We start from the raw sequence: 13,043 nt of genomic DNA on the forward strand, positions 1-13,043 counted from the left end.
GTAGGTGGGTGGGTGGATAGATGGATGGATGGATGGATGGATGGATGGATGGATGGATGGATGGACTGGTGGGTGTGTGGGTGCATGGGCGGATGGATGAACTGGTGGGTGGGTGGGTAAGTGGATGGGTGGAGGAATGGCCTGAAGGGTGGGTGGGTAGACATGCTATTCTACCTCTCCAGCTCCTGGTTGGACTTTGGACACATGCTCCCCTCAAAGAGCCTTCATTCCACAGCTCTGCAAAGGGCACAGAGATCCCTACTGCAGGATTAACATGTGAAAACACACTAAGCTTAATATCTGGCACACAGTAGGGACTTAATTAAAGTTTGAAAACATCCCTGCTACTTCTGCCTGCCAGGCAGAGTAGTCTGTGCCCCCATCACTGTGCTCCTGAAAAATAAGTCAGCAAGGATTTTCCAGTCATCCGGGTAACTCCATCTCCAGCATCTTGAACTGCTTAACTGCAACAGACTCCTGTCCCAAATAAAACCACCCGCCCCTCCCAGGAACAGCCACCCCCTAGGAAGGGAAGGGAGACAAGGCTACAGAGCCCTGCTTCCAAGGGACCCCCCACTCCCACCCCAACCCTTCTGCCCACAGAATTACCCTGCAGACCAGCTCCCAGGCTCTTAGGGTGAGACCATGAGAATCATGGAAAAGGGTTCACATCACATACCCATCCCCCAACCCTCAATCCCTGCACGCTCCACCCCCCACCTCCGCTGAGGGGGGCTTGCAGAAGAGGAAGAGGCAAATAATTAGAGGCAGAGACTAGGCCTGTCCCCTCTTTCTCTCCATGGCTCACTCTCACCCTTACTCTGTCTCTCTACAAAGAGACTGAACCACAGCCCTGGGTGGTACCTTTCAAATCCCAAGTCCAGCCTCTATGGTACAGATGAGGCCACAGAGGCCCAGGGGGGCAGGACAGCACCCAAGTCTCCTGGCAGGACCATGGCCAAGAGGGATGCTGGGTCATTCCCTGGTTTGTCCCATACGTCTGTGCCCTTCGGAACACAGGAGACCTCTAGCCTCCCACCCTGTCCCTGAAGCTGCCTTCCTATGGCTATGGAGTCCACCAGCCTTGGCTGCGGTTGTGGTAAGTGACGTGGCAAGGATCTGTCTTTCCCTCAAGACAGGCCTAGGTCTGGTCCAGCTGGAGCACCCGGATGGTGGGTGACGAGCACATGATCACCATCAGAAGTCCCAGGGTGACGCCCTGGCTCACTCCCTGTGACAGATTGCAAAGAGCCCTAATCTTCACTTCTCCCTGCACCAGACCCTTGGCTGAGCAGCCTCGCCGGGCCCTCTGCTCCCATGTGAGTGCTCACCCGTGGCTGCCGTGAGCCCATGCGGGGTGAGCAGACACAGCACAGGCGGCTCCCTGCCACTCATGTATGGGGGCTGCTTTCTTCGTGTGCCTCTGCCATTGCGGTGAGATCAGGCCTGGGCGAGTCTGCAGAAGATCAGAGGCGTGGAGCAGAGCACAGCGGCCACCACCCCAGCCGGGTCCGCCAGGGAGCCTGCCCTGGCTGACCCCTGGACCCACTAAATCCCCCGGCACCTGAGAAACGAGCATTCATTGTTTCGTGTTTATTTGTTACCCAGCATTACAGTGACAAAGATGATGGACAAAGCTCTCAACTCACCAGGTAGCGCTACCTGCTGTGAGATGTGCCAGCACAACCCCTCATGCAACGGAGGCTGAGGGAGGCGAAGGGCTTGTTCAAGGTCACACTGGAAGTTGGTCCAAATCCAGAGGCCTCTTGGGACCTGCCCCCATGGTGAGCTGGCCTGGCAGACACAGGTGAGTCCAACTCTGCCCTGTCATCCGGGAGCCACAGTCTGGTGAGGAGGATTGAGTTGGGGAGGGGTAGGTATATTTGGGAATGTGAGGAGGAAGGGGCAGTTGTGCCAAGCCCTGAGGGATGAGATCAGTTTCTGCAGCTGGACAACGAGGAGCAGGAAGGCCCAGCCTTCTTGGTGGAAGGACCATCCTAGTCCACTCTGACCACACAGCTACAACTGCTACTGCATTCACAGCCCCTGACGCTGAGGCCAGGTGCATTTCGCCTGCCACCTTTCCATCAGACCCATCGGACGCCTGCAAAGGAAAAGCAGTTAACTAAGAGCTGCAGCTTGAGCCCTGTGTGCTGCCCCACCCTCCATCTCCGAAGCTCCCCATAAACCCATAAGGAGAGGCTACCATGACTCTTTCACAGATAAGCAAACTGTGGCCCAGAGAGGTTCCAGACACGCCCAAGGCCACATAGCCTCTAGGAAGCAGAGTCGGAATGTGAACCCCTGTCTGTGAGATTCCAAGCATCCCTCAGAAAGGGGTGGTCCTCGACTGGCGTTGGTGCCCTGGCACAGCCCAAGGGGCTTGGAAATGCCATGCTCAAGGTGTTTGCCCTAAAACAACGGCCAGAGAACTTCAGGCCCTGTGTCTGCCAACTACAAGGGCCTTGAACCTGTGGCCACAGTTGTAGACACTGTCACAGGCCCAGGCCGCAGCCTCTGCCATGCAGGTTCAGGCTGCCTTCTCCACCAAATGGGAAGTGCTTCCTGTCAGCAGCCGCCTTCCCCCCACCACTGTGAAATTCCCAAAGCAAAGCAAACAGCCATGATTCCCAGGATGCCGAGGCTCATGCCTCTGACCCCCAAATCCCGAACATCTCCTGAGGACCATGGACACCTCCAACTTAGCATATGTGCCCAAAAAACTCAGCAGCCTCCCCCATAAACCTCCTCTTCTCCAGGGTTCCCTCCCCATTGTGCAAGCCAGAGGCCAGGTCCTGGTGTCCCCTCCTCTTGGCCTCCCCTCTCCCCACCTCTCCACCTCCCTTCCCTCACCAGGCAGGCTCCTTCTGCCCCCAGACTACCCTGGTGAAACACCTCTTGCTAACTTGTGAGTGTGAGTTGTGGGGTCAGACCTTAGCTACGCGTCCATAGGCAAATCACTTCACCTCTCTGAGCCTCAGTTTTCTCATCTGTAAAATGGGGATGATAAAAGCCTCTCTATATCCTTAAAAGGTAGAATTTTCTGGCACACGTCATAACTTCTCAAGAAAGAGCAGCTTCTACTATTGTCACTATCCTTGCAGGGAGTGCAGTGAATGTGTGTGTATCTGCCAGCATCTCTCCTTCCCCATCCAATCCAGGATCTGCTCAGTTTCTGTGAATGGGGACTTTTCTCTCCCAGAGATGGGCACGAGACCCAGATCCGACCAAAGAGAGCCGACCCCCTCCCTCCTGTTTCCACCAGCTTTCTGCCATGGGAAATGATGCTTTCTCATCTGGGGATGGCCAGGACAGGTGCTACAAGGACTCCATGAGCCAGAGCTTCTGGGGCCATCTCACCCATGTGCGGAGAAATCCACCTACAGTGACGTGGACGCAGCAGAAGGCAGGAGCTGACAGCCTGCGGGGCAAGGTGTTGGCTGCACCTGTTGAGTGCCTGGATACACCTGTTGAGTGCCTGGATGCAGCCGTGCCTGAAGGCATGGCTCCTCCTGGACTTTTCACTGACTGGAGCCAGTACATTCCTTCTTCGCTGAAGTTGGTGTGGATTAAGTTTCTGCCATGTGCAACCCTAAAGGGTCCTAACAAAACACATGAATGGGGGATAGGAACGTGCTTGGGACCAAGAGGTGTCACAAAGCTGGGCTTCTGTGATGGGGAAGCCCTGTGACTTGTTGACCTGGCAGGGCCCTGGTAGGAATTTTGTGGGAAAGGAGTGGCCAAAGGTGGTGGCCCCTGGCCATAGCTTGTGAAGTGCCCAGAAGCAGGAGTCGTGGCTCTGGCCCACGGTGCTGGCTTATGTTGGGGGCTCAGTGCCAGCCGCTACTATTTCCCTACAGAGCACTCTGGTGCCCTGGGCACTATTCTAGGGGCTGTGCGGACATGCCCCCACCTGTCCTCACAACACCCTCCCTAGGAGGTGGGCTCGGATGTGCCACCCATTTTACAGAAGACGAGATGGAGGCGCAGAGTTCAGGTAACTTGCCCGAAGCCACCCAGTGAGGATGTGGTGGCGTGGGCATGAAGCGGCACCTGTGCCGGGACACAGCCGCACAGGCACAGCCTCCTCTTGTCCTTCGCTGTCCCCCACCTGCTCAGAAGGTCCTGCAAATGACTCTTGTCCCCCTACGAGAAAAGAGCCCACAGTTTCCTACCCAGGCAGGTGCAGCTACCACAGGTCTGTTCCCAGGCGCCGGGCTTCAAAGGGGAGAGGCAAAGAACTGGAAGGCTGTCCCTCTGCCCATGGCCACCTCCTGAGATGCCTCCCAATTTGGCCCCACTTACCAAGTGTCCCTGCTACCTCCTGGAGCACCCCCATCCCACCCCGCCCCGCCCTGCCCTGACCCTGGGCCCTGCCAGGCTGGGGGACTCCTCGGGGGCAAAAACGTGCCTGACTCCTCGTGTGCCCAGAGCCCCTCCAGGACCAGTGCTTGAGTGGAGGAGGCCTCCCTGAAGGTCAAACGGTCCAGGAGGACACCTGCCACCACGACACAGCCCTGGGCCTGCAGTGTAGCATCATCAGTGAACACACCACCACGCACATCACCGTCACCTCTTGCAGGCATCTCCGAGCCACGGCGACAGCAATCGAGACTCCCTCTCCTCTCCGAGCTCTCTCCGTACACCTCGTCTCACTAACTTCACACAGCCCTGGGACATCTGTGCTCTGAGGATCCCAAGCTTCAGGCTTCAGCCGGAGCCCTGCGTGCCTCCCAAGCAGAGGGGCTGGGTTTCCGACCTGGCGTGGCCATGCACAGGCATGCGTGTGGCTCCGCTGCACCGCCCGTGTTTATCTTCTGGACACCGGGAACCATAGCCAATCAGACTTTACCACCAGGGTAATCAGGGCAAAACCTGCAGCTGTTCCATGGCCCAAGCGGAGGACACTGCGGCTGTACTTTGTCCCCTTATGGGAAGTATATCCTTCCTCTTGTTTTATTTTTTCTTCTCACTTGTGGTATCTTCTGGCATTCCAAAGCTTCTTAGAGGAATCCTGAAATCCACTCTGGAACAAGGCTGGGTTTAAGTAAACAGACACACACACACACACACATACACATACACACATACACACACACATACACATACACACATACACACACATACACACATGTACACACACATACACATACACACATACACACATACACACACACATACACACACATACACACATGTACACACACATACACATACACACATACACACACGTACACACACATACACACACACACGAACTCACACATGCACACATATAGACTTTACACTTGCCCCTCATGTCATGGTGAACACAACACATTCAAACATTAGGCCCGCCTCTCCAGTGAAGAAACTGAGGCTCAGAGAAGCACATGGACCTGGGATGCCTATCTGCTGGTCGGTTGAACCCCACCTTTTTCCAGAGAGGATCACAGATGGAAAGGAGGGACTGACTCGCAAGGTGGCCCTCCAGCCAGCCTCAGGGCCCGGCTCAGAGCAAGATCTGTCTTGGCACAAGTAGCCCAGCATCCCAGTGCCCCACCCAGCTCCAGGCAGGACCCAGGCACCCACAGGCAACCTCTGGCAAGGCATCATCCTGTGCCCTGGGGTCTGGCTGAGCACCAGGGAGCACAGTAGCACTCATGCCAGGAACAAGTCAGAGCCCAGGCCGGGCTGGAGGGCCCTGAGCTGCGGCAGGAAGCGGGCAGGTGGAGGCGGTACTGGGTGGAAGTGGCAGAGCATGAGGCCAGGTAGGACCAGCACTGGGGCACCTTCGTCCTCAAGTGGGGCTCTCAGCAGCCGCAGAACAGCAGTTAGAGCCAGAATAGCGTCTCCTAGAACTTCCTAGAACCTTCTGGCGTGCAGAATGACCCATGGGGAAGGCACTGGAAAGTCACCACCCAACCCACTCCTGATGCAGACGAGACCTGAGGAAGGGGCCAGAGATGCACAGGGTCACACAGCAAGTAGCCAGGGCACTGCCTCCTAGGCCTTCTCCTCTCCTTGGCCGGGAGCCCCAGACCTTCTCCAACCCCCAAATGCTGCCAAACACCCCTGCTAGATCCAGGCCCTGGGGCCCTGACAAGCTGTCCTGGCTGGGATCCCAGCCTGCCCAGTCACCCCAGAGTCCCGCCACCTCCCCTATGCCTGCCTCAAACTCCCAGAGGGATGGAGGTCTGCCATGTTGAGGACACCACTCAGACCAGAGCTCTGGGTCCCTCAGCCATCTCCCACCCCATCCCCTGCAGGGTGTCCCCATGCTCAACCTAGCCAAGTGTTTGGATAGAAGAATTCATTCTTAAAGTAAATGAGAAGTGTAAATACCTCCATGGGAGGGCCCAGGTACCCGTGGGAAGACCTGTTTAGCCCAGAAAGGGAAATGGATTGGCCCAGTGACCAGGTGATGGGTGCATTCACCAGACACCACACCCCAAGGGGACTTCCCAGGAAGTGTTGTCTGCTCACAGCGGCAGGTCCTGACCCACCGTGCTCAGCCCTGGCTGCCGACATGCCGCCCCGGCTCACTGCTGCAGGTGCGCAAAAGGACAGAGTGAAATACCCTGAGTTTCTCCCCAGACAAGGAGTTTTCAGTAAGTACACACCGCACTCATTTACTCCATTCACGAAGGTTTATTGGGTCCCTGCCTGGTGCTGGTTTGGGTTAGTCACTGCAGAGGATCCATCTGGGCCAGCCTGGGAGGGGCAGGTCTGGAGTCCAAGGCAGACACGAAACCGGGGGTGACACCCAGGGGCTGTGGAGGCTGCCATGCCGAGGACAGCTCTGGGAGGACCGCTGAAGAGGATGACTAGCGGGTGGGGAGTGGGGTTTAGCCATCTCCCAGGAGCTGGGAGGGCCCAGGTGGAGGTGAGGGCAGCAGAGGAGGAGGAGGAATGGGGGTCTCCAGGTAGAAGAAGGGAGCAGGGAATAGCATGAGTGGAAGCCCAGAGGAAGGAAAGTACCCGGAGGGTCTCTGTGCTTCAACAGGCCAGTGGAGGGGACAGAGACAAAGGGCCAGTGGTGAAGCAGGGCTGACACCCAGGCAGCAAGGACACTGAGGCACACACCTGCCATTCACCAGCACTCTCCTCCAGGTGTGCACCAGCTCCTGCTCGAAGCCTCAGGAGGTCCTCCTGCAGGGGAACACAGGGCCACCAGAACCCACCCCACCCCAGAGGGAAGTCTCAGTGACAGCCTCTCTGGGCCCTGGGAGCTGCTCTACTGGAATGGAGAGAGAGGCTGTACCCATTGCAAACCCGCCTACCACGCCCCACACTGGGGCAGTGAGGTCCGGCGGGGGGGTCCGCACCAGGGTTCACCAAACCCTCCCTTTCAAGGGAAGACTGCCCCAGGAGGATGGGCTTGGGATCAGAAGGCCATCCAAAGGCCAGCCCTCCCCTGGCTCTGCCAGGGCCCTGCTGCCTGTCCCCTCCCCGCCTCTCTCCAAGTTGTTCCTGGACACCAAATGGACCCCATCCAACTTGTCCCTCCTTTTCTTTCCCCTGCCCGCCCCCTGCTGGAGTTGTAAGAGGGCAGGCAGAAAGGGAGGTGGGGGAGGCCCAGCCAGGCTGGGGGACAGGAGAAGCAGCCCCAGTTCTAACTCTGCTTCCCCCACAGCAGAGCCTGCCAGGCCCCCGAGGGCCGGGACCTCTGGGTGATGCCTGGCGCTCCCCTAAGTCACAGGTGGAGCTGGGCCTTTGGCCAGTACTCTCCCTCCTGACCACTGGGATGGGACAAGACAGTAGGGGCAACAGGTAGGAAGGGCCAGGTCTAAGGTGAGCTGGGGGTGCAGCCCTAGAGAGAGGTAGGAAGGAGGGACAGGGGTTGCTCCGGAGGAGAGAGGGTTGCTCCAGAGGCAGAGGGAAAAGACAACTGGAGTGGGAGTCAGTGAGCCAGGTTCTGTGTTCCAAAGGCCAGCATTGCCTGGACCTTGGGTCTGTCCTCACCTGCATAAGAGGCTGCAGGAGCCAAATGGGCCTTCCAGCCTTGTCCAATATTATAGAGTCCCGAGGTGTGGAGTGTATTCTGTGGGCCCAAGAAACAGCAACAGATCCCCAGAACAGATGACAGCCCTAAAGAAAGGCTGCTTTCCTGAGCATCCCTGGGGCTAGAAAGAGTGTGGATCAGGTGCTTCCTATTGGGCTGGGCCTGCAGAGGGGACAAGAGGGGCCAGTCTTACAGCCACCCAGACCATACTTTCCACACACATGCACATGCGCACACACACTTGCACACACACACACACACACTTGCACACATATGCATGCACATGCCACCAGATCTCAGCCAGCACAGAAAGGCTCTCCCAGCCTTAGGTGGCTTATGCATTTTCTGAAACTAACTGTGGGAAAAGGGCTTGGGGAACCATCCCATGTGCCTGCACCAAATGCTGTGTGGGTGGGGCAGGACACAAGCCCTACACTGACACCTCCCAGAAATCAGGGAATCAGAGCTTGAGAGATTGTCCAGTAAAAGTTGGAACCCTCAACACCCCGTGACTCTGCCCAGGAGGAGCAACCTCCAAAGTCCCCCAAAACCTCCTCTCAGAGACCTGCCGAGTAGGAGGCTTCTCTCTCTACTCTCCTCCCCGCAAAAAAGAGGCCAGAAAAGAGGATGATTGGCTCAGAGGTGCCCTGATGGAGGGGAGCAGACAAGGGGACTTCCAAGGAGAATTCCCTAGCCCACCTGAAAGACCCCTACCCAGAGTGGTGAGGGGCAGCTTAGGAGCACTGACGCAAGGGGGAGAGACCAGGCTGGCTTCCCTTTGGTAGTAAGTTCCTGGGGTGTGCGCCCCTGCCCCAGACAGCAGAGAAATCGCCTGACTGGGAGATGGAGAAGAGGGGCCACCTTCTCATGCCACCCCGCCGCCAATCCTCCAGGCACACTCGGGCGCTTGACCTGCTGAAGCCTGGAGCCTCAGGTCCAGTGAGGAGCTCACGGGACAGAGGGCCCTACCAGAGCCACGAAAACCGGAGGGGGGGACCTCCGCCCAAGGCAGGCGTCTCTGCGCGCCCGCTGGGGCCCTGGTCCTGCAGTTGGCTTCTCCCGACACGTTCCTTCGCTGCCGAAAGCGATTCGCCCGCGCTCTATCGAGCCCAGCCAGCTCCTACCTCGGCCCGGGCGGCGAGCGCTGTCTCCGTCCCGAGAAGAAGTTTCGCGGCTGGTCCCGGGGCGGCAGGCGCACGGGACGCTGGCGGCAGCGGCGGCTTCGGACTTGGGCTCAGACCCCGCCGCTCCAGACAAGTCCCCGCGACTGCGACAGTGTCTCGGGCAGTTCAGCTCCCCAGACGGGAGACAGACCCTCGCGACCTGGTTCAGTCCTTGCCCTGGGGGACACTGCAGTCCAAGGCGAAAGGAGACTTGCTCCCGGCCTCTGGGTCCCTAGGTCAAGGCACCTCCCCGCCCCGCCGCCCCTGAGCCCAAGTCGCCAACCCCGCGCCGCGCGCAGCGAGGGATCAGAAGGTCTCGGACGCCGCGGCAGGGCCGGCCAGGGCCCCACGAGTTAGGGAGTTGCCCCGCACCCCTAAACGCTCAGCACCCATTTACGGTTGAAAGTACGCACTTGACGCGTCCGGGCGCCTCCGCGGTGAGTCGCGCCGCCGCTCTCGGGGTCCGCGAAGGTGGCTCAGTTCGGGCGCTCCAGTCTCGACGTTCCCGGGGTAGAGAGCAACGTCCGGGGACGAACGGGACGGGTGCGCCCAGCGGCCGGGGCTGCGCTGGGCGAGGCAAGCGGCGAGAGGGGAGCGCTCCGGCGTTCAGGCAACAGCTACCCCTAGTGGGAGAGCCGCCCGGGGCCGGCGCCGCCCCGCGCCCGCTGCCCCGCGCCCCACGCCCGTGGCGCCCCGCGCCCGGGTCGGCTGGGGGCGCAGGGCCGGCGCCGCTTTCCCCAGCTCTCCGGTCTCCGGCGCCCGGCGGTAACCCGCCCGCGGGCTCTGCCCTCCGCACCTCTCAGCCGGGCCCCGGCGGCCGCTGACCCAGGAACCGCGGCGCCCCGCTGGAACGAGATGGGACGGGGCGGGCGCGGCCAGGGCGGCGCGGGCTGGGGCGGCGCGCGGCAGCCTCGGGCAGCGGCGGGGGGCGCGGAGCGCGGTGTGCGTGGCGGGGCGGTGCGGGGGGCGGCCGTGTGCGAGGCGCGAGTGTGAGCGCGCGCGGGAGGCGGGCGGGCGGGCTCCGGCAGGCGAGCGGCGCCCGCGGGCGAGCCAGGAAGGCGGCGGGAACGCAAAGTTGCCTCCTCGCTGGCCCGCGTCCTCGGTGGGGCTGGAGCCGGGGCCACCGAAGCGGCGGCCGCGGACCCGGCCTCCCGCGGCACCTGGGCAGCGGCCCCGCACGAGCGGCAGCGGCGTGGGCGGCGTTGGCGGCGGCGCGCGGGAAGCGAACCGGAGCTCCGGCGCGGCTCGGCGGCCGCCGGGGAGCTCGGCTCAGGTGCGCGGCGAGGGGGGCGCGGGCCGGAGCCAGGCGGCGGGGACCAGGGCGGCGCGCAGCGCTCGCGCCAGCTGGAGGACCTCCCCAGCGGACGCCCAGGTCCCTGGTCGGGCTCCCGGTCCCCAGCGGCAGCGGCTACCGGAGTCCCCCGCCCCCGAGAGCTGGCTGCGGGGCCCGGGCCCGCCCCCACCGGCCCCAGGCCCGGCCGCTCCGCCCTCCGCCCGCCTGCGCCCGCCCTCAGCCCAAGATTTCTAGGGCATTGGCCGCGCTGCTGGGTGATCCCTCCGGGCTCAAGTTGCAAGGGGGCGGGCCGGGTCGGAGGTGGAGTCTCCCGCCAATTGAAGCCTCCGCTATAAATTGAACTCCCTGCACTGCCGAAGCCCAGATGCCTCGCCAGGCCGCGTCGCGGTTGGTGGTCGGAGAGGGCGAGGGGTCCCAGGGGGCTTCGGGGCCTGCAGCCACCATGCTCCGCTCCCTGCTGCTTCACTCCTTGAGGCTCTGCGCCCAGACCGCCTCGTGCCTCGTGCTCTTCCCGCGCTTCCTCGGCACGGCCTTCATGCTCTGGCTTCTCGATTTCTTGTGTATCCGCAAGCATTTCCTGGGCCGCCGCCGCCGGGGGCAGCCCGAGCCCGAAGTGGAGCTCAACAGTGAAGGCGAGGAGGTGCCCCCCGATGACCCGCCCATCTGCGTGTCCGACGACAATCGCCTGTGCACCCTGGCGTCGCTCAAGGCGGTGTGGCATGGCCAGAAGTTGGATTTCTTCAAGCAGGCGCACGAGGGTGGTCCGGCGCCCAACTCCGAGGTGGTTCTGCCCGACGGCTTCCAGAGCCAGCACATCCTCGACTACGCGCAAGGGAACCGCCCGCTGGTTCTCAATTTCGGCAGCTGCACCTGACCACCGTTCATGGCGCGCATGAGCGCCTTCCAGCGCCTGGTCACCAAGTACCAGCGCGACGTCGACTTCCTCATCATCTACATCGAGGAAGCGCACCCCTCCGACGGCTGGGTCACCACGGACTCTCCCTACATCATCCCACAGCACCGGAGCCTGGAGGACCGGGTCAGCGCAGCGAGGGTACTGCAGCAAGGTGCACCCGGCTGTGCTCTGGTCCTCGACACCATGGCCAACTCCAGCAGCTCGGCCTATGGCGCCTACTTCGAGCGTCTCTATGTCATCCAGAGTGGCACTATTATGTACCAGGGCGGCCGTGGCCCCGACGGCTACCAGGTCTCTGAGCTGCGCACTTGGTTGGAACGCTATGATGAGCAACTGCACGGCGCTCGGCCCCGGAGGGTGTAAACATCCAACGGACAATTGACTGAACTTGGTGGGCTGGGCCTTCGAGCCTTCGAAGCCCACGTGCAAGCGCCTCAAACCAAGTCACGCTTGGCGAGGCCCCAGTGACACTGATGTGCTGAGCCACCATTTCAGACTGAGTCTGCACCCTCAGCCACATGAACAATCTCCCCTACCTCCCTGGGACTCTGCTTCTGTAACTGTCTCATTCACACCTGCCTGGCTCACTGGAAATCCTCTTTTGAGCGCGGGATATGGCTTGCCCTTGTCCGTGTGCCCCCAGGACTTTGCCTCTACAGCATTTTCTTACACCCCCTCCCCAGCGTGCCCTCAGCCAAGTGCTTTGGCCCGGTGCTTCCCGCAACTGCACAGAGACCTTGGCCACGCCCGCGCGCCCTGAGCGCAGCTGGGTTCCAGGAGACTCTCAGCTCAGCTGAGCTAGTTGCCTGGCACCCACCTGTCGCGCGCGGAGAGGGGGTTCCCTGTTGCTTTTGTGTCTGTTTCCTGTCCCTGGTAGGGGAAGTGATGTCGGGGATGGGGAGGGGGTGGGCAGGGTAGTTTCCCCCGCTTGTTTTGGGTGCACAGGAGCCCCACTGCTGATGACGAACTATCTCTAACTGGTCTTGACCACGAGCTAGTTCTGAATTGCAGGGGCCTCAAAGCAGCACCTAAACCTTGAGGGGGAGGGTGCTCTGGGTTTCCGTGAGGTAACCACCTTAAATGGGAGGGAAGTTGGGGTGTCTGCTTTGGGACCAGAGGAAGATAGCTTGAGAGGCATTGGCGAGGTTCGCAGCGCCCCAGGGAGAGAGAAAAAGCGGAGACTCCTGGGGAATGACGTTGGGGTGATGGAGTCCGGGGAAAGAGAGGTGGGGGGAGAGCCTGAGGTCCCCAAGTGAGGGGAGTCCTAGGCAGAGCTGCTGATTGTGGGGCTGGGAGGTGGAGGGCCCCTGATTCGAAGGCCATTTGGTGAGTGTTTTGCTGGAAATATTTCCTGTATATAAACTTCTTTCAATCTACAATAATAAAGGCTTGAGGTAAACTGCTTTCTGGTTGCCTTTGGTCCCTTTATTTTCTTTTCCCTCTGAATAGCGGCAGGAATTAAACACAAATCCCTCCCTCGCGTCCCCGTAGTGACCTTGGGAAGCGGGACGGGAAGGAGCCTAGGCTGGCAGGGGCGCTAGAGGAGGATGGAGGAGGAAGAGGGTCTGCGGCGGTGCCCGGGGCGCTCCTACAACCGCACGCACCCACCTGGACGGGGAACTTAGCTGCGGGAGAAGAGCGAGGTAGCGGAGCGCCGCGGGATCCTGGAAAGCGGCGGGAGAGGCA

General features: G+C 60.7%; 1 protein-coding gene, 2 long non-coding RNA genes and 1 other non-coding gene across 5 annotated transcripts; 1 reads left to right on the forward strand and 3 right to left on the reverse strand.

Moving 5' to 3' along the window:
- Positions 1-1,578: 1,578 nt before the first annotated feature.
- LOC100609584 (uncharacterized) lies at positions 1,579-4,329 on the reverse strand. The gene is made up of 2 exons (XR_008539163.2): positions 3,361-4,329; positions 1,579-2,104 (listed from the first exon to the last, which is right to left on the reverse strand). It is a non-coding gene; the product is annotated as an uncharacterized LOC100609584 (long non-coding RNA).
- Positions 4,330-6,610: 2,281 nt separating this feature from the next.
- On the reverse strand, positions 6,611-9,816 carry LOC129137012 (uncharacterized). Of its 2 annotated transcripts, XR_008539162.2 has the most exons (4): positions 9,561-9,797; positions 9,109-9,334; positions 7,945-8,146; positions 6,611-7,131 (listed from the first exon to the last, which is right to left on the reverse strand). It is a non-coding gene; the product is annotated as an uncharacterized LOC129137012 (long non-coding RNA). The 2 variants fall into 2 exon arrangements; XR_008539161.2 differs by having other exon boundaries at positions 6,611-8,146; positions 9,561-9,816.
- On the reverse strand, positions 9,597-9,731 carry MIR1247 (microRNA mir-1247). Its single transcript, NR_035603.1, has one exon. It is a non-coding gene; the product is annotated as a microRNA mir-1247 (primary transcript).
- A 618-nt stretch (positions 9,817-10,434) lies between the features above and the next one.
- Positions 10,435-12,762, forward strand: DIO3 (iodothyronine deiodinase 3). Its single transcript, XM_003314506.5, has one exon. The coding sequence runs from the start codon at positions 10,806-10,808 to the stop codon at positions 11,718-11,720; it is 915 nt and encodes a 304-aa protein (XP_003314554.4). The 5' UTR covers positions 10,435-10,805; the 3' UTR covers positions 11,721-12,762.
- Positions 12,763-13,043: the final 281 nt, after the last annotated feature.

The sequence above is a fragment of the Pan troglodytes genome, chromosome 15, assembly GCF_028858775.2.
Source record: "Pan troglodytes isolate AG18354 chromosome 15, NHGRI_mPanTro3-v2.0_pri, whole genome shotgun sequence".
Lineage (NCBI taxonomy): Eukaryota > Metazoa > Chordata > Mammalia > Primates > Hominidae > Pan > Pan troglodytes.